This window comes from Lepisma saccharinum, chromosome 18 (assembly GCF_977018435.1).
Source record: "Lepisma saccharinum chromosome 18, izLepSacc3.1, whole genome shotgun sequence".
Lineage (NCBI taxonomy): Eukaryota > Metazoa > Arthropoda > Insecta > Zygentoma > Lepismatidae > Lepisma > Lepisma saccharinum.
The window spans coordinates 41356266-41378739 of NC_139246.1; the positions used below are offsets into that span (position 1 = coordinate 41356266).

The window sequence follows — 22474 nt, forward strand, 5'->3', positions numbered from 1 at the left end:
AGAAAACAATGTTCATTCTTCTACGAATACACTAGAAGTCACCTGCCGTCTACTATTTACTTTCTGAGCATCCAAATTCTTTTGTGTTGTTGATTTTTAGTAATTTTAAGTCACTTTTCTATGCTTGTATTAATACAATAATAAGGAATGATGATGACTAGATGCAATTGACTGAGCAGTAATCTTCTTGTATGGTTTCGAAATGTGAAAAATTTCACAAATTCCGTCTACACAATCTGTGCTCAAGATTACAAAAGGCTGACATTAAAACATTTACAAAACTGTATTTCCACACTTACTCCAATCCACATATCTGAGTTTATGTCACTGCTGCTCAATAATAAATATGTTCACTGGGGAAAGTGTTACCCAAGATGCATTTTTTATGTCAAAAGCTGCATTATTAGCATGAAATACAAAGGTTACTACAAAAGTTTCGGTAAAACCGTCAAAGCCGGGAATCGAATATCTTCAAATTTACAGGAGAAAGTACTTACGGAATTGAGTTTCTGTGTAATTATGGAAGGTCATAGAAGGTCGCATTTTTCAATGTATTTGGCTGCTAATTCATGTATTTTTCTATAATAATGTCAGTCCGATGCACGAAAGCTGTTGCTTGCATTTCCATCCATGTACTTGAACCGGATGTTGCAAGCATCTGATGAAGTAATCCCCGGTAAGTGTTTCCAAACACACAATTTTTTCACTATATTCCCCAACCTAATGCGATGTTTTAAAGATTGTGGGTGCCCCAGTTCCTATTGGTTCAACAGGAAGGCATCACTCAATATCAAAGGAAGATACTGATACAGTTGAACAAATTGTTAGTTCATTGAATTGCTAATTTCAGTTCTAAGCACAGTGCACAGAAATGGTATGCTTTGGAACCTGTAATATGTTTTGGAACTTGCACATATATTTTGGAAGTTTTAATTTGTTTTGAAAGCTGTGTCTGTTACTTGTCTTTATGAAGAATTAAAATGCCATGTCAAATAAGACTAGATTTTCATTTCATAAGACCAATATGTCAGAAAGTGGTGATGGAAACTGGTTTAATGCATGGCACAATTTTCAATTGTTTATAAAACCTGTTAAACTCAAAAGTGGAAGTTCTCCTTCTCAGAGAATATACTACTGTATGGTACTGATCAACAGTAAAAAAATCAAAATTTTTGGGATTGGCATTTTTGAAAAAAATATTATTTTCGATTTTTCAAAAAAAAAATCAGAAGGCAACAGCAAGAAAACTTGGACACATATTTCCAAACGGAGGTCATCATTTTAATTAGAAACTTATTCTCTTTCAAATACAAAAAACAGCAACAAAATATCTTGAACCGTTCCAGAGATAGAGCATTTTAATATTTTGCCAAAAATCGCATGTGAGAAATGACACCCGAGGTCAGTGACGTGCACTGAGGAGTAGCTAGTCTAGCAGAGATAGATCAATCAATCTCAAATCTCTAATTATTTTCAAATCACAATATTTATTGTTTTGTTCAAGCCACAGTTCATATGCAGCACCTTTTTTTTCACGCGCTTCTCGTCCCTCGGTGCGTTCAGCGGCCTAGCTCGCTCTTTCTCCGCCTCACATTTCCAGGTAGAAACGGGTTTTCGAAGGGAAAGGGAAGATTTCTGCCTGTACCTCTCTTGGCCCCTCGCCCCCCGCTTCCATGGTTGAAAGCCCGTGGTTTCAGGTCCTCCAGTCTATCTCCTATAGGACAGATAGGGGATTGGGTTCCCTTCGATTCCTTTGTAAATTCTCTAAAGAACTAAGGGGAAATTTTTCTGCAGTACTTATGATCTCTGTATTTACACTACTTTTTACACGTTGTACAATATGTATGTATAATATGGGATGTACTTTTATTATTTATGCAATTGGAATGTCTTATGTGCAGACAAAAATGTTATGCTTTTTTTTAATATGGAATATATAATAATTAAATAACAAATATTTGCTCACGCTCTCTCTTGCTCTCGTTTTAGTAGTGTTTTATTTAAATATACTAATCTCTTGGCCTCCAATAAAAAAAATAGATAAGCTAAACAATCATAAATACGGATGTATTTATTTGAGCAAGTGAACGCGCGTTCTAATTCTTGTTGTTGGTTTGGTTTATTTTACTTTTCTACCACATTTGGTTATCGCGTAAATGAGGATGAGTGATGATATGATGAACAGACCTCACAAAGAACAATTCAGGCCGGAATTCGTGACGAGCCAGCATTCTTGTTCTTATGTGTTGTACTCTGCCTGCAGTGAATAATGAAAAAATTAGAAATGAAAAATGTATCCCAGAACTCAAAAAGCCAAATGAATATCATTGAAGAAAGTAGAAAAAAAGGTTTGTTTAAGGGTGTGTTTTGTTACCCATCGCTTTTTCTAACTGTATAGATTTAATCGGAATAAGTAGCTAAGAGCTTGGAAAGTCGTGAGGGACAATCATAGACAGAGAATTCTAGGCTCCTGATTTCACAGTGCCCTGCAGATGCACTGGGAGGAAATTATTTGTATTTTCTTCTCTCTTCCATCGCTTTACCTAATTTCTGCTATGACCAGAGCTAGGAATTTTAGGTGCAAAAATTTGCCAATAAGGGTGCAAAAAAGGTGCCAATTTTTGTACAAAAAAGGTGCTAAAATAGGTGCTAATTTTCAGATGTAAAATTTAGTGTGAGCAGTGCATACATACGTATATGATTCAACTTGTCCGGATAAACACATAAGAGTATTCTCTGGTTTTAAATCGTTTAATATAACTAAGCAAAGAAAATTCTCTGATACATTAGAAAGCGACATAAAGGAAAACATGCTACTTTTTACTTGCTTAGAATTAGTCATCTCGAAATCTGTTAAAATAGATTACATTCAAAATTTCTATGTTCCTCTGAGTGAGGCTATATCTGCGGTCACTAAGCAGATACTTGTAAGTTGAAAAAGAACGTTCGAAGTCAACAGACACAAGTGATGCGTATTTTGTTTTCAACTGGTAATCCACATCCTTGTTGGTTGCGACTTCTTGAACATCAGGGTTTTTGGCTAAACTTTGTTCTAACTTCCTTTCCCGGCCCCTTGCAGCTCTCGTTGCACATCCATCAAAACAGCCCACTGTGCTTCCTTTTCAGGACACTGCTCCTCCAGTTTTGTGATTGCAGTAGTAAGGAAAGGAAAACCACAATATAGAGTTCATCTTGTAATTCCTGTTTAAGTGCAAGTTTTTTGGCTTTTTCTACAGCTGAGGAATCACTAGGCAAAGCATCTAAAAATTTCGATATTGTATGGAAATGATTGCAAATAAACACTGCAGCTTTTAACCATGTACCCCATCTAGCGAGGATGGGAGAGGGTGGTAGTGGAAGTTTCGTAATTTCTACGCAGGGTGGCTACAAACAAGCAGAAATAAAATTCCCTGACTTTTCCAGGACAAAATTTACATTTTTCCCTGACAATTACAAACTAAACTAAATCGATCTTTTTTGCAAATGGAAATAATAAACTCATGCTAAGTACCAATATTATCTTATATTAAATTGACTTAATTTCTCTATTCTCTATGATTTCAATTCATACTGCAAAATAGTGAAAATTATTACAATTCACAAGCTAAGGAAGGATTTTGGAATTTTGTCATACGCAGTAAGTTTAAAATAAAATACTTGATTATTTTTAAAGTTACTACTAAATGAGATAAGAGTGATTGATTAAGAAATACAATTTGTAATTTATCAGTCTCCTTATACATTCTCTGTATTATATGTTGATATTTCCACTGAGGTTTGGAACCCTCTGCTTGCAAAAACTATGAGTGCGGACTCATTTTTCAATACATAAAGCTACTTCTCTCTTCTCTGAAAGCAAACAACTTAACTCTTGCATATAAGTGAAACAACTGAATCGAACAAAAGAAAGTGTCATATTTCCTTACATTATCGATGGGACTTCTGCTTCAGTACAGTATATCCAAGTGAAGTGCTGTGAAACTGACAACATGCAGTTATACCATTAATGCTGACGAAAAGGGTATGTAAGTATTAGAAATTTAACGCAAGGAATTTATAGAATTGCATTGTATAGGTACCTGATTTAGCTAACCAACACATTAAAACAGGAACACTCTAATAATAAAAGCTTCTGAAAGTTCATATACGAGGGGCATCCTGAAAAAGCTCCAATGGTGCCTATACGCAACACTAGTGGTCGGAGAGCGACACCCACACATACAGGCAGGAAGAAGTGGCATGTAGCTGTAATCTGGTACAGTTGCAATATAGCCGGTTTAAGACGGTTCTAGGTTAAAGATTGCAGCTCTCATTAAGTCTTTCACCGACTGCGATGTAGCCTACATTGCACGCTCAGAATTTGGCACTGAGCAATCGTGTGAGTTGTGCAGACCGGACGTCGTGCGTGATAGTATGGTCAGACGATGGTGCAGACAATTCACGGAAGGCCAATCGAATGTGCACAACCCCATAGAGCTGAGTACACACGGGCCCTTTGCATCACTTCAGGTGAGAGATCTTAGACCACTCCCTGTACAGCCCTGGCCTTGAATGTACCTACTTTCAACTCTTTGTTTAACTGAAGAGGTTTCTGGCAAGGCAACGATTTGACAGCTACATTGCGGTAGAGAGAGTTCCAGTCTTTGCTGTCAGACACATATACCATGGGCATACAAAATTTAGTGCCATGCTGCGACACTTGCCAGAACAACGGTGGTGATTATGCCGAAAATTTTTCCCAAAATTTACATTTTCATTTTAGCGCATTTTCTGGCAAATATCTGAAATTATACCTTCATGGTGTTTTTAAACTACTGTTTCAAATTGTAAGTCACATGGCTTATGCCTCTTCGCGAGAGTTTGATATCTTGAAAGTTATTTTGGGAAAGTTATTTTCCATACACCTTTATTAATTTTAAGGTAAGGATTTTAGATAATGGAATTTTGGTGTGGAGTTAGAGCCCCACACTTTCTTGATCACGGCTGAAGGTGGGGTAATGTGATCAGCACCACACTCCTGGCTACCTTTATCCCTCAAAGTTTCCTCAAGGAACCAGCTTCATATGATGCTGGGTGGGCGCCGGATCAGTTTGAATAGGTGGAAAACATCCCGGTTCTCCCCCGCAGAGGATCGACCCCGGGTCTCTCACATAGTAGTCAGATGCCCTAACGACTGAGCTCCATTATTACTCACTCGACAAATGCCGATAGTGCGCACTTAGCTTGGTAATTCAAAACATATCTCGTGCGACAAATTCGAAGATGTGGCTCCCGTGTGACGGTAGATACACACTCGATCTCCTGTTGAACCCTGCCACTTTGCTCTGTGATGCAAATGGTTTAGATAGAAGTTGAAAAAATCGTGGGAAATAAATTATTTAATGTGGCTGTCGGAATTATTCCACGTACGTATAACTCTATAGTTTACTCTTGAGTAAAATGTTGGAAAACTTACATGTTCTATGTACACAAACATGGCCTAGAAAAGACAAGGGTGTTAGATTTCATGGAATTTTTCATTGTTTTAGGACATTTCTTTAAAAAAAATCGCTAAAAATTCCTATAATTCGCATTATTTCGATATTTCGAATGGGCGAAAAATGTGTCCAGACATTACTGCACATTCCTAAACATAATTTCGCAGCAATTACCATTTTTCACGGTTTTGGAGTTTGCAAAAAATCAATGTACCTACTAATTGGAAATTACTTTCTGGCCACCCCTCGTATAAATCAGTAGATGGAAAGTGAAAATTTAGCAGGGCTGGCAGAGAAAAGTCAATTCTTGAAGGAAGTGATGATTGAATAATTCGAGTAAATATGATATTAAAATATTTCCGTATTTATTATTAGTATTTTATTTCATAATATTGGACATTAACTTCACTCAGTGAGAGATTTAAGACCATCTCTCACGAGATTAAACAGACAACACAGAGAGTGGCGTTAATTTCATTGCAATACTAGTGTTGCAGTAAATTTGAGGTTGGGAGCATGCACTTGCCAATTTTTAAAACGTTCACCAATGCAGATTTATGTTTCACTTTTTCGTGATAGTATTTAATATATATCCCGTTTGGTTGGATTCTTCTTGATATCTAAGAATATTGCAATGTCATTGTAAACGTATGTTAACTTGTGCGAAACCAGTAATATGTCAGGATGATAAAAGAAAGCCTTCGCAAGCACTGCTACATTCAATAAGGTGAAGTGAGCCAGAAGAGTAATAAAATTCCAGCAGCATATTTTCAGTCTAAAGCTCTTCTTGTTTATGCATGCGATTTTTGTTGTATGTTTCAGTCCATTCAATTTCTGTTGCATGTTGTAGTGAGATACTTTGTCGGGTGGCGATATTCGACAAAAAATCGTATGTATCAATGGAACATATTTGTTTCCATGTTCCTTCAGTTTGCCCAACAAAATGCCTTACTACGATGTCCGACAACTATCGGACGGTGCCACACGCTCTTATCCCCTCCATCTGTCGACAGGCCCCCTTACTATTCCCATACGGACAAGAAAAAATGATAATTCAATGCATTTTCCACATAATATTTCGAGGCTTAACCTTTACTCCTCCGATGATACCAACCATATGGTATCATCAGAGTAAGGTCGTACTGGCCCGATGATACCATATGGTATCATGGTGCTGACTACGAAATGAATGTGCTTTTCGGACCTTTATACTCTTATGTTTGTGTGGAAACTCGGACACAGGTCTGGAGCAAGCCTGGGAAATTCATATCGATGACCAACCCCCCCCCCCCCCCTCTGCAACATATCCATGCCACATTTCCGAACAGAGTTTCTTTCACATTTTGGCTCATTATTCAACTTGTATGGCACCAAAGAACATGAAACATGTTTCATTCATTTGAGAAATATTCATTCTTTGAAAAGAATACTAAAGTTCACACCTTCTTCCCAAATAGCGGGAGAAGAGGGGGTAAACTCCAAATTTTTATGGTTTTTTTTTTCCTTGAAATTCGGTAGTCGCTCCCCCCAAACCCCCTTTCCTCGGTTCGGCGATCTGAATTGTACACGGTTGCATGCTATGATGTTTTATCTGCAAAACAAAAATCCGAAGTAGATTGCTCCCTTAGTGCCAGAGTTATAACAATTTTCCTCCAAAAATGCAATTACCTATTTTTTGTAAAATAAAAAAAAGGCTTCTTATTCAACTTGTATGGCACCCAAGAACATGAAACATGTTTCAATCTCTTTGGAAACGTTCATTCTTTGAAGAGAATACTAAGGTTTGAGCCTTCTTCCCAAAATAGTGGGAGAAGAGGATGTAAACTCCAGATTTATATGTTGTTTTTTCATTGAAATTCGGTGGTCGCGCCCCCAAACCCCCCCTTCTTCGGTTCGGTGTTCTGAATTGTAAACGGTTGCATGCTATGATGTTTTAGCTGAAAACCAAAACTTATCCGAAGTAGATTGCTCCCATAGTACCCGAGTTATAAAAGTTTTCCTCCAAACATGCAAATTACCTATTTTTCGTAAAAGAAGAAAAATCACATTTTGGCATATTATTCAACTTGTATGGCACCAATGAACATGAAACGTGTTTCATTCTCTTGAGAAATGTCCATTCTTTGAAAAGAATACTAAAGTTCGCACCTTCTTCCCAAATAGCGGGAGAAAAGGGGGTAAACTCCAGATTTTTATGTTTTTTTCATTGAAATTCGGTAGTCGCTCCCCCCAAACCCCCTTTCCTCGGTTCGGCGTTTTGAATTGTACACCGTTGCATGCTCTGATGTTTTAGCTGCAAAACAAAACTTATCCGAAGTAGATTGATCCCTTAGTGCCCGAGTTATAACAATTTTCCTCCAAAAATGCAAATAGTTATTTTTCGTAAAAAAAAAAAATCACATTTTGGCTTATTATTCAACTTGTATGTCACCCAAGAACATAAAACATGTTTCATTCTCTTGAGAAGTGTCCATTCTTTAAAAAGAATACTAAAGTTTGCGCCTTCTCCCCAAAATAGCGGGAGAAGAGGGGGCAAACTCCAGATTTTTTTTCCATTGAAATTCGGGGGACGTGCTCCCTAAGCCCCCTTCCTCGGTCCGGTGTTGTAAATTGTAGACCGTTGCATGCACTGATGTTTTAGCTGCAAAACAAAAGTTATCCTAAGTAGATTGCTCCCATAGTGCCAGAGTTATAACAATTTTCGTCAAAAGAGTGTTCGAAGTCAATGATGACAAAATTCCCTGAGATTTCCCTGACTTTTTTTGACACCTCAAATTCCCTGACTTTTCCCGGTTTTCCAGGTTTTCCAGGTCTGTCGCCACCCTGCTACGTACTTCTGTATTCTAAAAGGAGCCTTTTTCAGTATTTTCTTAATGCTAGAAACAAATTCGTTCACATATGTATATTCATCTTTAAGAGCTTCACAAACTCAATGCAAAGCATGAACAATGCAGGTCACATGTTTTAAGTTAGGATACATATTCTTCAGATTAGAAAATGCAGCTAACATGTAAGATACTTAGTCTGTAAGAACTAACCACACTCTATCATATTTTACTCCCTCCGGCCACAATACAAAACATGTATCATTGAAACTTTGCATTACACTTGCATTATCTATTTTGCCTAGAAAAGCATGGGTTTCACTTGATGTCCATTGAGAGGTAAAAAAAAAGGTAAAGTGTTCCCCTGTGCATAGCACCATGCCATGAAGGCGTATAGGGGGTGTGGGGGTAACGCCCCACACTTTCTTGATCCGGTCGTGAGTGGGGGTGATGTGATCAGCACCACGCCCCTGACCGCCTTTACCCCCCAGGGTTTCCCCCAGGTACCCATGTTATTTGACGCTGGGTGGACCCCGGGGCCGCTTCCACCGTTAGAAAAGTTCCCGGATTTGAACCGGCCGGGGATCAAACCCGGACCTTGAGCATGGCAGTCAGACGCGTTACCGACTGAGCCACCTCCATTGAGAGGTGCTACTAAAATGTTCAAAACGTACCTGTTTTGCCTATCTGTGGTTTCATCTAGTATGAAATAGACTGGATGGTCAGCTACTACTTGCCTGATCTGCGAGATTCTAGCTTCATAAAGAGGTTGAAGGTAAGATTTCCTTAAGGTGCTCTCATCTGGAACTGACTTCCCAGTATATTTTTGCAAATATGATTTCATGACTGGATTGTTAAGTTTAGAAAGAGGTATTCCACACGCTATAAATGTCGTTGCTGTCTCACTGAAAAATTCATTTGTATTTCTGGAACTCGAAGATGCAAGCGCCTCACCAATGAATTGCTGTCGCTTCCCACCTTTACCATCTCGTAGTTCTTTATTCCTGACGTGCTTCCCACTTTGTAGATTCTGCACAACCCGAGTGCGTTGGTGTTTATCATCAACAGCAATAGAAATATCACACACATCACACCTCAGAACAGATCCATCACTCTAAATGCCGTCACCACTAAACTGTTTAACAATGTCCTGTAGTTTCCCAACATTTACTTTATGTTTTGGCATGGTGAACAAGCAAACCCGATGCATCAATCAGTCGATCACAAACTGCAGTTACCTTGCTCGCTGAGACGGGAGAAGGAAACTAAAACAAAACAGCTTTCCTACAACAATTTGTAAACAATACAGCATAGGACAAAAAGAGCACAACTTCTAGCAATTGTAACGCGTCATTGTTGGCACTGTTTAAAGTCTGCGCGCTTACTACATTAACGTCCAAGAACTGAAGAAAGCCGATTCATTGTTGTGCGGTAAACAAGAATCGCGTGCCAAGAAGCCGTGCCTCGAATGTGGATGGGGTTAAACAGCGCGCGAGTTGTATTAAAAAAGATGATAAAGATGCAAAAAGGGCGAAAAGGTGCAAAAGGTTCTGAGATTGTGAAAAAGGTGGAAAAGGTTCTGAGATTGTGAAAAAGGTGCAAAAAGGTGCAACCGAAACACCATGAGTAGAGTTCAATACATGCTTATTTTGGTGATGAGTCACTTTTTTACCCATTTTCACACAAAAAAATTTAAGGTGCAGCACCTAAAATTCCTAGCTCTGGCTATGACGATGAACGTTGAATAAATTAAACGGGTGAAGAGTGGTTGCAAAGAAACACTCATGCAAAGGCCAGGGCTCGAGTCCGGAACCTTCAGTAATGAGATCGTGAGATAGGGAAATTAGGGAAATCAAGCAATGCAATTTTTTTGAAAAAACGTTAATCATATATAAAGATGATATTTCAAAAATTCAATTGAAAATTACTACTCAGGAAAAATGCAGTTTGCTTTACCGATACCCACGTATCCGAATGGTTAGCGCCTTCCTCACATGTTTGTTGTCGGCCGACCTCCGTGGGGAGTGCAAGTGGTCCCGGATCTGTACCCGATGGAGGTATATAGTGGTTCGGATCCCACGTTAAACTATAGGTCTAGTTCCGATTAGCTTTTCTGTGTATAAAATGGACTTAAAACGTCAAATCAACCATCAAATCAACAACCGTGGGGGTGTGGTTACCACAGCGTGCTACAAAGCCCGTTGGGCACGCCACTCATTGCTACCTCAAGTGTCGACGTCACCGCACGTCACTGCCCGAGGTGCTATCTTTGGCGACCTGTATCTCGGGCCAGGAATTTTTTTGGACAAAAAAAAAAATACGGGTTTCTTACTTTGTCCTGACTTTTAACATATGTTTCATTCAATAACATCTGAGACTATGAAGGTAATCCTCCTGCCTGAATTGATATGGACTATGCCTGAGGCTTTTATCAGTCACATAGTTACACATATTATTTTGCATCTTCTGATCCTATTGCAGTCCCAGAATGATTTTTTTTATATGTTTTAGAGTATGGCATGAGGGACCAAATATATTTTTTTCACGATTTTTGGTGATGACGTGTTTTGAGATATTCATGGTCAAAAGTCAAGGTCACATGACAAAGTTGTATTTTTATCCAAAGGTAAGCTTCTTATATGTCACTGGAAAGCTAGTTCAATTTCTTGTACAATAAGCTTTATTTGAGCTTCCTAGGCAAAATAGGGATGGAATTATAGTACATTTAGTACAGCTAAGCGGGCTCAAAAAGGGCAATTTGTGGTAACTTTGACCTTGAATAATTTAACAATGACAAGATGCACGAGACTCAAAATTTTCATAGTTACTAAGTTCCATACATAGTTTCAACCCCTGAATTTCATGAAAATCGGAGATGGTCAGGTTGTGAGCTGTGTGGATTTCATATGGAATTACTCAAAAGGAACTTGGGCTGTTTTGTTAAGTTTGCAGAGTTTTGAATTGGAAGAAATATGAGGACTGGCAGGCCACTGACTCAACATGTGCAAGATGATATAGCTCTTGGGGAAAAGATAATGATGGAGGAACTTCAAAAAGCCTATGGATACTCACAAGCCAACCCAGAGTCTGGATTGTCAGCAATATCAACTATTTTGTACACACTTCCAAGAATAACAATTTTTCAAGATGGGTGCTCTGTGGCTTGACAAATAATGTAGGCTACATACAAAACAGAGGCAAATACAATTTCCACATCGTACATAGAATGTACTGACATGCTGTATCTCCTTAAATTAACACAATTAAAAATAACCAGGGGTCGCCAAGGTGGGCCTTGAAAAAAAAACATTTTAAAACCCAGTGGTATTTTCATAAACTTTGGTATTTCAATGATTTCTGAAATGAAGGAATGTCATAGAGGTGTATACTAATGAAGACTGCATTTTAGATTCCTAGAATGCGATCACAACTGTCATTATAACTTGAGATTAATTTCGCTACTACCTAAAATGCGCAACACTTGTAATACAGCCATTCTTTTGTAACGGACGTGACACGTACACAACGTAAAAGTATTAAAAAATACACTAATTAAGATTTGTATCCATTTTAATTATTGAGAAAGGTTGTACTCACTGAAATGTACAGTCACAAAAATTGTCATGCCAAATACTTAACTGTATTTGATTTTATCTGATATGAAAGAGGTGTAACGGACGTGACGTGTAAAACACCCTGTAATGAACATAGGGTTGGGTTTTCCATAGTTTCTGTTAATTGGACAGACAAATTAACTGGTAAATATTTGTTATAGTAATGTTAATATATGCTCTTTTAAGACTATAAAGTATGACCTGTTAAAAGTTTTGATGTCTTATTGAAAAATGTTTAACTTTGTAACGGACGTGACAACGGATTTGTAACGGACGTGACAAAAAAGTGCATCATTTATAATGACAGTTTTTATTTGAAAAAAACACTAATATTATGTAATACAACCTTGTACATAATAATAATATAGTTATACATAGTTGCAAAAGTTTAATACTACAATTCTAGTGAATTAACATTAATTAACATAAAAGAAACAGGTCTGGGAAAGAGATTAGGCTACATTCTGCTAGTTATGGACTAATTCTGATTTAATAAGCAGGTTGAGTAACAAAAAAGACATTACACCTTTGTGGACACTAGGTCTATAGACTATTTATGTTTTTCTCAGCACAGGTCGTAAATTATCACTTTTCTAAAATCTTAATTCTGCTTGAAAATTGGTACATAATTCTGTCTCCAACTTTCTTTATTTGTGGTTCAGGCAGTATTTTGATTATATCCTTGAAAAGGATAATTTTGTCACCTTCATCACTGATTTTGAAAACTTTGCCTCGATTGTCATATGTTTTTAAGAAAGTTACATTAACATCACCATCTTTCACATTGCTTTGGCAAACAGCCACATAGCGACATTCATTTTTTTTTATGACTAGTGAGTTTGACCAGCACATAAACTCCTGGAAAGATTTTATCATGAGAAAAAGAATCACTGTATTGTAAAATAGTCAGATTAGTTTCATTGTCATACTCCATTTCATTGTCCAAGTCATTATTTCCAAAGCTTTCTTCACTGTCAGATTCGTCACTGTATACATCACTGTATCTTCAACGGTTTGGCAGTTTTTTACTACTTTTTTCACACTCATCAGGCTTCAAAATATACACTTTTGTCATCAGGTCACCACTAGTTTTACCAATGAGGATGTTTTTGTTGTCATATGCCTGGAAATGGTGCATTGAATTGATAACAGTTATTTCAACCTTCTTAGTAGGACTGTTAGGTAATGCATTTTTTATTCTCTTTACTGCTTTGCCATTTGTTCTTGGACTTTTGTATGAACCGAGCTCACTCTGACCACCATTTTGATTCACCTTCTTTCTTGCTCTATACAACCGCTGTCGTTCTTTATCTTTCTGCCTTTTTTCAGCTAACAGTTTTTTATCTTTGGTCAATTCATTTTTTCCTTCTCTCTTACTTTCCTCTTCCTCAATTTATCTTTCTCCAAATAAGCCTTCCATTGCTCTTGATTCTTTTTTCTCTCTTCTATACATTTAGCCATTCTTGTCTTGTTGGGAGTGGGAGCCATAATCTGAAACAAAACAATAAATTTAGAGCCAAATAACCTAAAAATAAATTTAGGGTCAAATAACCTAAAAGTAACATTTAACATAAACATTTGTTGCAATGTTGAACATTTATATTATTGTCATGCCTTTGCTAATAAGTTTCTGTTAGAATTGTGAATAAACATGTTGAAGTTGGTCAGCTCCAGCTGGTTTTGTTTCAAATAGATTTTAAACATAATAAAAGGTTGTTTTATTATCAAATCATGTTAAAAATAGGTACTATTGCTTTTCATTAACAGTTTAATACCATTTTGAAGTATGTGGAAAGTTTTATTTCTTTGTAGCATAATGAAATCTGAAGCTCTGCTATTAGTTGCACATGGTGTTTTTATCTGAGTGTTGTTAATTCAGCCTCATTAGTTCTTGTATCCTTATTTATTAAACAACTTATAGTTTTGAGTATATAATTTCATTTTAATTTATAGAAATATTTTTTTAGGTTAGGTAGGCCTACCTATTTTATGAGACATTTTAGTCCTATCTTCTATGGTCTGAAAACTGAATTAAATCTTATCTCCCAACAACAAATAAATTTTGAATTACATAAATAAAGAAAAAATAGTTCTACTGTTACAGAAATATGAAAATCAGGCCAGAAATATGGACCCTGCTCTAAAAGTAATTAAATGAGAGGAAAATAAATATGAAAAACAAGCAAGAAATATAGTATTTTTTCTTGTCACGTCCGTTACACTAAAGTTTGTCACGTCCGTTACAGGATTTTCACAGGTAATGCTATTTTATACAAAACAGAAAACACTAGAAATCAATAAACAATGCACATAACCCCACTTCTACCAAGAGTCACTTACATCACATTATTAGGGTTGGTGTGATATAAACTTATTCATGTTTTTTGTAACGGACGTGATATTTGTTCTTCCCCTTCTTAATAAACAAATAAACAGCTTAATACTTACATAAATCAATAACTCTTGAGTGTAAACAATACTCCAGACATCAATATTTCTTCATATAACTGAGAACAGCAGCTCACTGGATGATTTGATTATGTTCAGCTGTTTACAAAGCAGCTGATTTTAACTAACAACTGATCACATCTCAGTGTTCCAACTTCAATGTAAGGAAATGTGATGAAAAATAAAATTAAATAAGAAATAAATGCTTGAAATAGTTATTCTAGATTATTTGCTGCTTAGCTATGCAGTTTATATGATATTTTAAACAGTTTTCAATTTTCACTATGAGGTGTATGTTATAAAAGAATGGCTGAATATTGAAATGAAGTAGAACAAAATATCAGAGCTCAGTACACCAATACAAACGTTTAATCTTTATTAAGAAATGGTAAATGTTCGATCTAGCACAAACAAATTCCTTCATTTTTACAGGAGAAAGTACTTATCAAATTGAGTTTCTACAGATTGTTTAAAGATCGTGGATGTAATTTTTTCCATTCTGCAATCTATTTGACTGCAAATTCATGTTGTAGTATCTTTCAGATGCACAATTTCCGTTGATGTTATTAGCTTCCTTTACGTGAACCGAATGTTGCACCTGTCAGTGTTTCCAACCATGATGTTGTTTTGTAACAAGATGAAAAAAATTAAATACGACCCCAAATTGTAACTATGTTTTCCTAACCAACTGAACCTAACCTAAACTTCCGTGAATGGTTTGTGGGGCATTTTTAGGTTAAGACCCCAAATTTTTACTATGTTTGCCTAACGTAACCTAACCTAACCTTACTATGACTGGTTTCTGGGGCTATGTGTGAATGGTTTTTGGGGCTATCCGTGAATGGTTTGTGGGGCATTTTTCACTTAAGAAGGTTGGAAACACTGCATACCCACTCATGATCCACAACGCGTCAAGCTGTGCCCGCCATATTGTGTCTTACCGAAGCAAAAAAAGAAAGAACAATAAATACTCGTAATGTGAAAAATTGAAGTTATTTTCTTGACAAAAGCAAAATAACACCTTAAAGAATCTTTTGCAATGCATAATCGGTAAGTATGAATGTCAAAAATGACGAAATAAACAAGTCAAAGGTGTTTGTGCGAGATCGAACATTTAATGAATTACATAGGCCTGTATTAAGGTGTAGATTCTGCAGGTACTTTAGACAAATATCAATTCAAACATACAAACTTGCTATCCACAGAGGCAACCAAGAAATCGTAAGAGAATAAAGGATAAAAATTAAACATTATTATGGTGTAGCAGTTTGTTGTGGTCTGCTAGTTGGTGTGCCAGGTGGCGAAGTCCAGTGGGTAGGTTAGGCAGCAATTACAAATGTGAATTATATTACATGTATTCACATTTGATTTACAAAAGCTCGACAAAAAACAATTAAACCCACCTGGGCCCAGGTGGGTTGGGTTTTTCCAAACCCTGGAAATAACCCCAAATTTATTCCAATCAAACTAAATCTTCAAGCAATTTCACATCAACGTAGGATTTAGTACCAAATTTGAAATCTCATTCTCATTCATAGTTTTGAAGTAATTCTTATCAATAGCATGTAAATACTAAGGGACAAAATGTATAGGAGACAGAAATGCTCACATAGGGCCGAAAGCCTTGAATCTGACAGTAATGAAACACAATAATTCCCTGCTGAATGGGAATGTTCTTAGTCTTATGGAATAGTACAGGACACTGTAGACAAAAACAAATCAGAAATCGAACTTTGCTTTGAGTTCACTTTATGCTCAGATAAATTAATTGAAACTGGACCTACAGTTTCAAAGGGGTCCAAATTACTGTACAATGTGACCCATTAAGGATCGAAACCATAACTTTTTTATTGCAAGGCAACAAGATTACCAGCATATCAACAGAAAAGCCTGACCCTGCACTAAAAATTTGAGTAATGAGATGCCCCAGATAATCATGCTTAAAGCAGGAGGGAAATTAGTGCAGTCTTAGAAGCACTAATAATCAGAATATTTTCTGTCATAAAATTAACAGCAATACAATATCAGTGGAATGTCCTTCACCGTATACATTCAGCATTTTCTCCTACACAGAACATAATACATTCATATCACGTACATATTTCGTTAAATGTCTGTTATATCAGAGACACATTTCTTCATTTTTACACAAGAAACTACTTACGGAAATTAGTTTCTTTAACATTTTGAAAGTTCGTGGAGGTATTTTCTCACCGTAGAATTCTGCACAACAAGAAATAAGCACTTTTGATATAATAAACTTGCATTTTGTGCAAAGCGACAACATTATGGCGTTGTTTCCATTATGTACCTGCAGATGGCGCGAGCATCGAAAGTCATGCGGTTTCGCCAGTGTTTCCAAACGTGCCTTTTTTTAAGAGAATTTTGTTTTAACTATGCTTACCTAACTTTGCCAGAAATGGTCCATGGGGCTATTGTGAATGGTTTTTGGGGCTATCCGTCAATGGTTTGTGATGACATAATGAACACGAAAGTAGGTATTTTTCGGTTAAGAAGCTTGGAAACACTGCATACCCACTCCAAATCGACAAAACACAAGCATGACACGCGATGATCCACAGCTGTGCGTGCCATATTGTATGTTCCACAATGGAAGAAAGGAACCAAAAGAATTACTCGTAATGTGAAAAATCGAGTTATTTTCATGTAAAAAGCATAATGGCACCTTCATACAGCATAATGGCACCTTCAACTATGTTCCGCAATACACAATTGGTAAGTACGAACCATCCGAAACACAAAATATCCGATTTTAATGTGTCTCCGATATAACAGACATTTACCGAAATATCTCACCGACACACAATTGCCATTGGTTTCCTATGTGAACAGGATGCTCCATACGTTTGATGACGTAACCCCGTCATTGTTTCCAAACCCCCCTTTTTGTTTAACTATGCTTGCCTAACCTAACCTAACCTTATCGGAAATGGTTCGTGGTGCTACCCATGCATAATGTGCACACGTGACGAACACGATAGTAGGTATATTTCGGTGAATAAGATTGGAAACACTGCATACCGACAACGGTACTTAGTCAATGTGTGCCTGCCATATTGTGTGTTATGGAAGCGGAAAAAGGAATAACAAAAACGACTATGTGAATAATTGTGTTTGTGTAAAAAGCATAATGGCACCTTGAACTATGTTCTGCAATTGGTACGAACCATGCGAAACACAAAATATCCGATTTTAATGTGTCTCCAATATAACGAACTGTTACCATACCGATATTTCTCTTGCAAAATAAATGATTTCCCGGTCAAATAGATTCCACGATGAAAGAAAATACCTCTACGAACGTTAGAAACCTTAGAGAAACTCATTTCCGTAAGTAGTTTCTTGTGTAAAAATATAGAAATGTGTCTCCGATATAAGGAACTGTTACCCAAATGGGCGTCCCGAGAACATTTCCGGGATACCGGGACATTTCTTTAAGAAAGGGGACAATCCCCTATATACGGGACGTCTGGCAACCCTAAGTTTGCATAATATTTCGGGTAATTTCTATACCTATGGATAGTTATGATCAATAAATTATCCGATCATTTCCTGGTTCCTATCTAGTGTGCATTCCTATCTAGTAAAATGCATTTTCAATGCATATTATCATTTCGTGATTTGTATAGTTTCCCTGTAGCAATTAGTAGTACGAGGCACGAAATCTATTTACAAAATTAATAAACTTTCGTTTTCATGCACTCTTGTTGATAGTAAAAGTATTTTAGTAAAAGTGAGATATGCATCCTTCGCCTTACCTATAAAGCTCATATAATTATCATGAATCAACTGACAATTGCATTTGTCCTGAATCATTACACACAGATAAAACTATAAGCGCACGTTTCTATCTTAAACTGGATTTTTCCAAACTGTTCAATTCATAATTGAGACTCATTCATCTAGTTGTATTCACGCCGGTTGCAGTCTTCGATATATTTACCTTACGATATTAACAAACATACTAAGCACAAACTTACGAAATAGTAACCCTATTGCAAATAGTCATTAGATCTGATTATAAATGCATACCAAGTAGCATGTCCAAGTCCACAAAAGCTTTATCAAATTCTTTTTCTAAAATGTCTAACCAACGGAAACTCAGACCCGTAGCAGCCATGTTTACTGTCAACAGCTGACGTGTGAGCAGACATCCCAGAGACCTTTATTTGTGAACAAACGACAAGCGCGCTGCAAATGTAGATGCAAGTGTATAAAACATCAAAGGACATTGAATATACTATACTAGACTAAGAGAGGAGTTTCACTTCAAAAATTAAACAAGGTACATCTAACGTTATAATTGACCAGTCCTCGCCGTCGGAATTAAATAGGCAAAACGAAAAAAAAATATCCAAACTCGAAAAGGGTTATTATCATATTGGACTTAAATTTCTCAAAAATATAAATCATCATAATTATTGTGCCCCATTTTCCTACCAATATTGACATAGAGTCCAGCACAGTTAATTCTGCCGTGCGATGCGCGAAACAACTAAAGAAGCAGTGTTGCTAATGGAGCAGATAGAAAAATCGCTGCAGTGCTCCGATGCACAGCTGTTACGTACAACAATAAAATTAGAGAATTCAGGTCTATCTAACGTTGAGTTTTAAACGTCATGCATTATACCAGGACTAGGATTAATATGTACTAACAAGTGGCTTTGTATGTAGCTACATATATATGAACTAAAAATTCGCAAAATATGAACTAACACATAAGTAAAATTACCAAAAATGCTGCAAAGAAGACTTCTTCATACGATTCCTTATTTGAGTGATTTCAAACAAAATAAAAAAAATATATACGTATATATTATTTTTCATTGCATTAATGCACTGGTGGCGTTCTAACTTTTCACTCCCAAAACCCGTATACACTGGTATGGAACTGCAACGGCAGATAATAACATGCCAACGTGTTAAACCGCTACAATTGCACCATAACACTCCTCCTCAAACAGTATTATTATTTCCTCTCTGAGATCTGCGACAGTCGGTTGCCTTTGTTGTACATTTACAAAGGATGCCGGCTTCGACAACAATAACAAGTACATATACTGCTTCTTCTTCTTCTTCTTCTTCATGCCCCTCACCGCTGTACATATACTGCCACTAGACGATAAGCTGCGCGGCTTTTTCTTTTGTTATGAACCAGGGCCGGCGCTAGTCATTTTGCCTCCCTGGGAGGTGGCGGCAGATGCCGCTCTATTTCGACCCCCCCCCCCCCGGTCATTAAGCAGCAACGGAAAATTGAAAATCAATATATTCCTAACTAAAACATCAAAATATAAAATAAATAATAAGACTTCTTATGCTATTTCAATACTATTCAGCGCAAAAGAATATCTCGCTCGATCACAGTTTTCAATAGGCTTATTCTTTTCTTCTCTTCAAATTTTGCCGCTCGGTTCGCCCTCCCCTTCCGCCGGCCCTGCTATGAACTTGGTCACCCATCAAAGCATGGCAATTTTAACACAGAAAACAATATGTATCGCATTAAGCAGCAAAAATGACAGCCTCCTCTATGCAATTTCTACAAGAACACCTGCCGGAGCCAGAGTTGAATTGCTTAGAATTTCCCGAGCTTGGCTATGCAAGGTTTTTGATTTCAACTTCGACAGAACTGGAGGCATTATGGAATTTAACGTTCATTAGCAAACACACACTTTTACATACACACACGCACACAACGTCAAACCGGTCAAATACTTAGTATAAAATAAAAATATGGTGCTTCCAATCCAACAAAACTCACCGCCACGTTACCTGCCTTTCCCTTCCGTAACAGCGAGCTGGAGCGCTATTCAATTGTTTTCAATGATGTTTGCGCGAGTGTGTCCAGGAATGGAATGACAATATGGCAACAATAGCGAAGGTTTTCGAGCAGGGTAGAACACGTGATGCTAAGAGAGAGGGAGACGAAACGAAAATTCGTTTCTACGCAACGGCAAATTTACGTGTGTGGCACTTTTTTTTTTTCTACCCATGAACATGGGTTAACGGAAATAAAGAATTTATTATTATTATTATTATTATTATTATAAGAAATGTTTTTTGAGCAGCCATGCGCCTTTGATTGATTGATTTGCTTTAATTTATTTCGCTTTTTGTGCCACTTTTAGCTGATTTACAAAGATGGGGATGGGTGATGATATTGATGATTGGATACTCACAAACATGCATGCCTATGCCGGTCTTCGAACCCGGGACCCCTGGCGTCGTAGCGCGATGTGCTAAACACTCCGCCACGGGGCCGGCTTGCTTTTGACAAAAACTTCCTGGTTGGGTCCATGCACGCAAGCACACACACACACACAGACAAGCGAGGAATTTTAAGAAATTTTTCTTTGATAACAATAAGCAAGTGTAAGAAAGGTCTTCAGATCAAATTACGAGTACGGTATGAATGTTTTATAACTTCTCCTAATCAGTTACATGAGTTCGTTAGCCATCTTTATTGTCGCAAATAGTTTGAAAACCAGAAAAGTTATGTGAAATGGCAAAAATGTAATTTATTTGATTTGGTTCATTTTACTTCGCTTTTCTGCCACTTTTGGCTAATCACGAAGATGAGGATGAGTGATGATATGATGAAATTTATGAAGGGACACTCACAAAGAACACTCCTGCCCGGGCAGGGATTCGAACCCAGGATCCATGGCGTCGTAGCGCGCTGTGATAACCAGTCCGCCACGGAGGTCGGCAAAATAGTAAATTGAAACAGCGAGAAAATTGATAAGAGGTTTTGTCTAATTTGCCCCTTGTACAGTTTTTCAGTTGAACATTTTCAGTTGAACATTTTCAGTTGAGCAGTTCACTGTTTGGCTTGTTGGCGCATTTAGTTGGAAGTTACACAAGTGTCGTGATGGACGTGCATTCCGAGCAGAGAATTGACATTAAGTTTTGTGTTAAACTGGGAAACCCCTATTGAAACATGGAATATGATACAGCAAGCATTTGGTGACAAGGCATTATCGAGAAGCCGTATCTTTAAATGGCACAAAAGGTTTCGGAAGGGCAGAGATTCAGTTCAAGATGATCCAAAGACAATGTTGATCCCATTTTTTCATGCTAAAGGTTTGGTGCACCATGAATATCTGCCTGAAGGACAAACGATAAACAAAAACCTTTATATTGCCGTCCTGAAACATTTGCGTCAAGCAATTCTGCGGCGCCGTCCTGATTTGTGGGCATCTGGGCAGTGGTTCTTATTGCACGACAATGCAAGACCACATACTGCTTTATCAGTCCAGGAATATCTGGCCAAGCATCGTATCTCTGCTCTACCACATCCCCCATATTTACCCGACCAGTTACCGTGTGATTATTTTTTGTCTCCCCGTGTGCAAACACCGCTGAAAGGGAAGCGTCATGAAGATATTGGTAGCAATCCAAACGGTTTTGTGACAGATGTGCTGAGAAGCATCCTAGATGAAGCTTTCCCTGCTTGCTTCCATGACCTCCAGAAACGGTGGCAGCTGTGTATAGATAGCCGAGGGGACTATTTTGACAAAACCTAGGACCAATAGTTCCTAAGTTGAATAAATTATTTTTTACGAGCTCAGTCCTGGAACTTTTCTGACAAAGGTTGTATATATTCTCCTGCCCACCACCACGCATATACATATTTCAGACTATGTTGCTCATCCAAATGTATTGATCAACTCTCGTAATTGCGAGCAAAAGATTATTGTATTCATAGATAGTAGAACTAAAACGAAAAAGATATGTTTTCTTCTGTTTTTACATTATTATAATTACATTCCTTAATGGAGATAAAGAAACTGTTTCCAATGATTCGTCCACACACAAAATACTTACTTTTCATTTCTTACTTACTTTAAGTCATGTGAATTTGCATGCTATTATACATAAATAATGTGTAAATTTTATGTAAATCAGTGGCATATCCAGAAAATTTGACCTGGTTTACCCCAACAATGCCTATTTATTTTATGTAATTCATTATACACCCCTTTATCTAGATGAGTTAGATATAATAGCTTTTACAACATCAATGCAGATTTCGTCGTTGTAATCAAAGGGTCCCGGATTTATTCCCGGTGGAGACACACAGTGGTTCGAT

General features: G+C 37.2%; 1 protein-coding gene across 1 annotated transcript in view; it reads right to left on the bottom strand.

Annotated features, from left to right (window-relative positions):
* The window catches only part of LOC146002542 (Golgi-associated PDZ and coiled-coil motif-containing protein-like), a 136291-nt gene extending 117753 nt beyond the window's left edge, over positions 1–18538 (bottom strand). The window contains exon 1 of the mRNA XM_083140463.1: positions 18418–18538. Coding sequence (XP_082996589.1) covers positions 18418–18505 — 88 coding nt within the window. The 5' untranslated portion in view covers positions 18506–18538. The remainder of the gene's footprint in view (positions 1–18417) is intronic.
* Positions 18539–22474: the final 3936 nt, after the last annotated feature.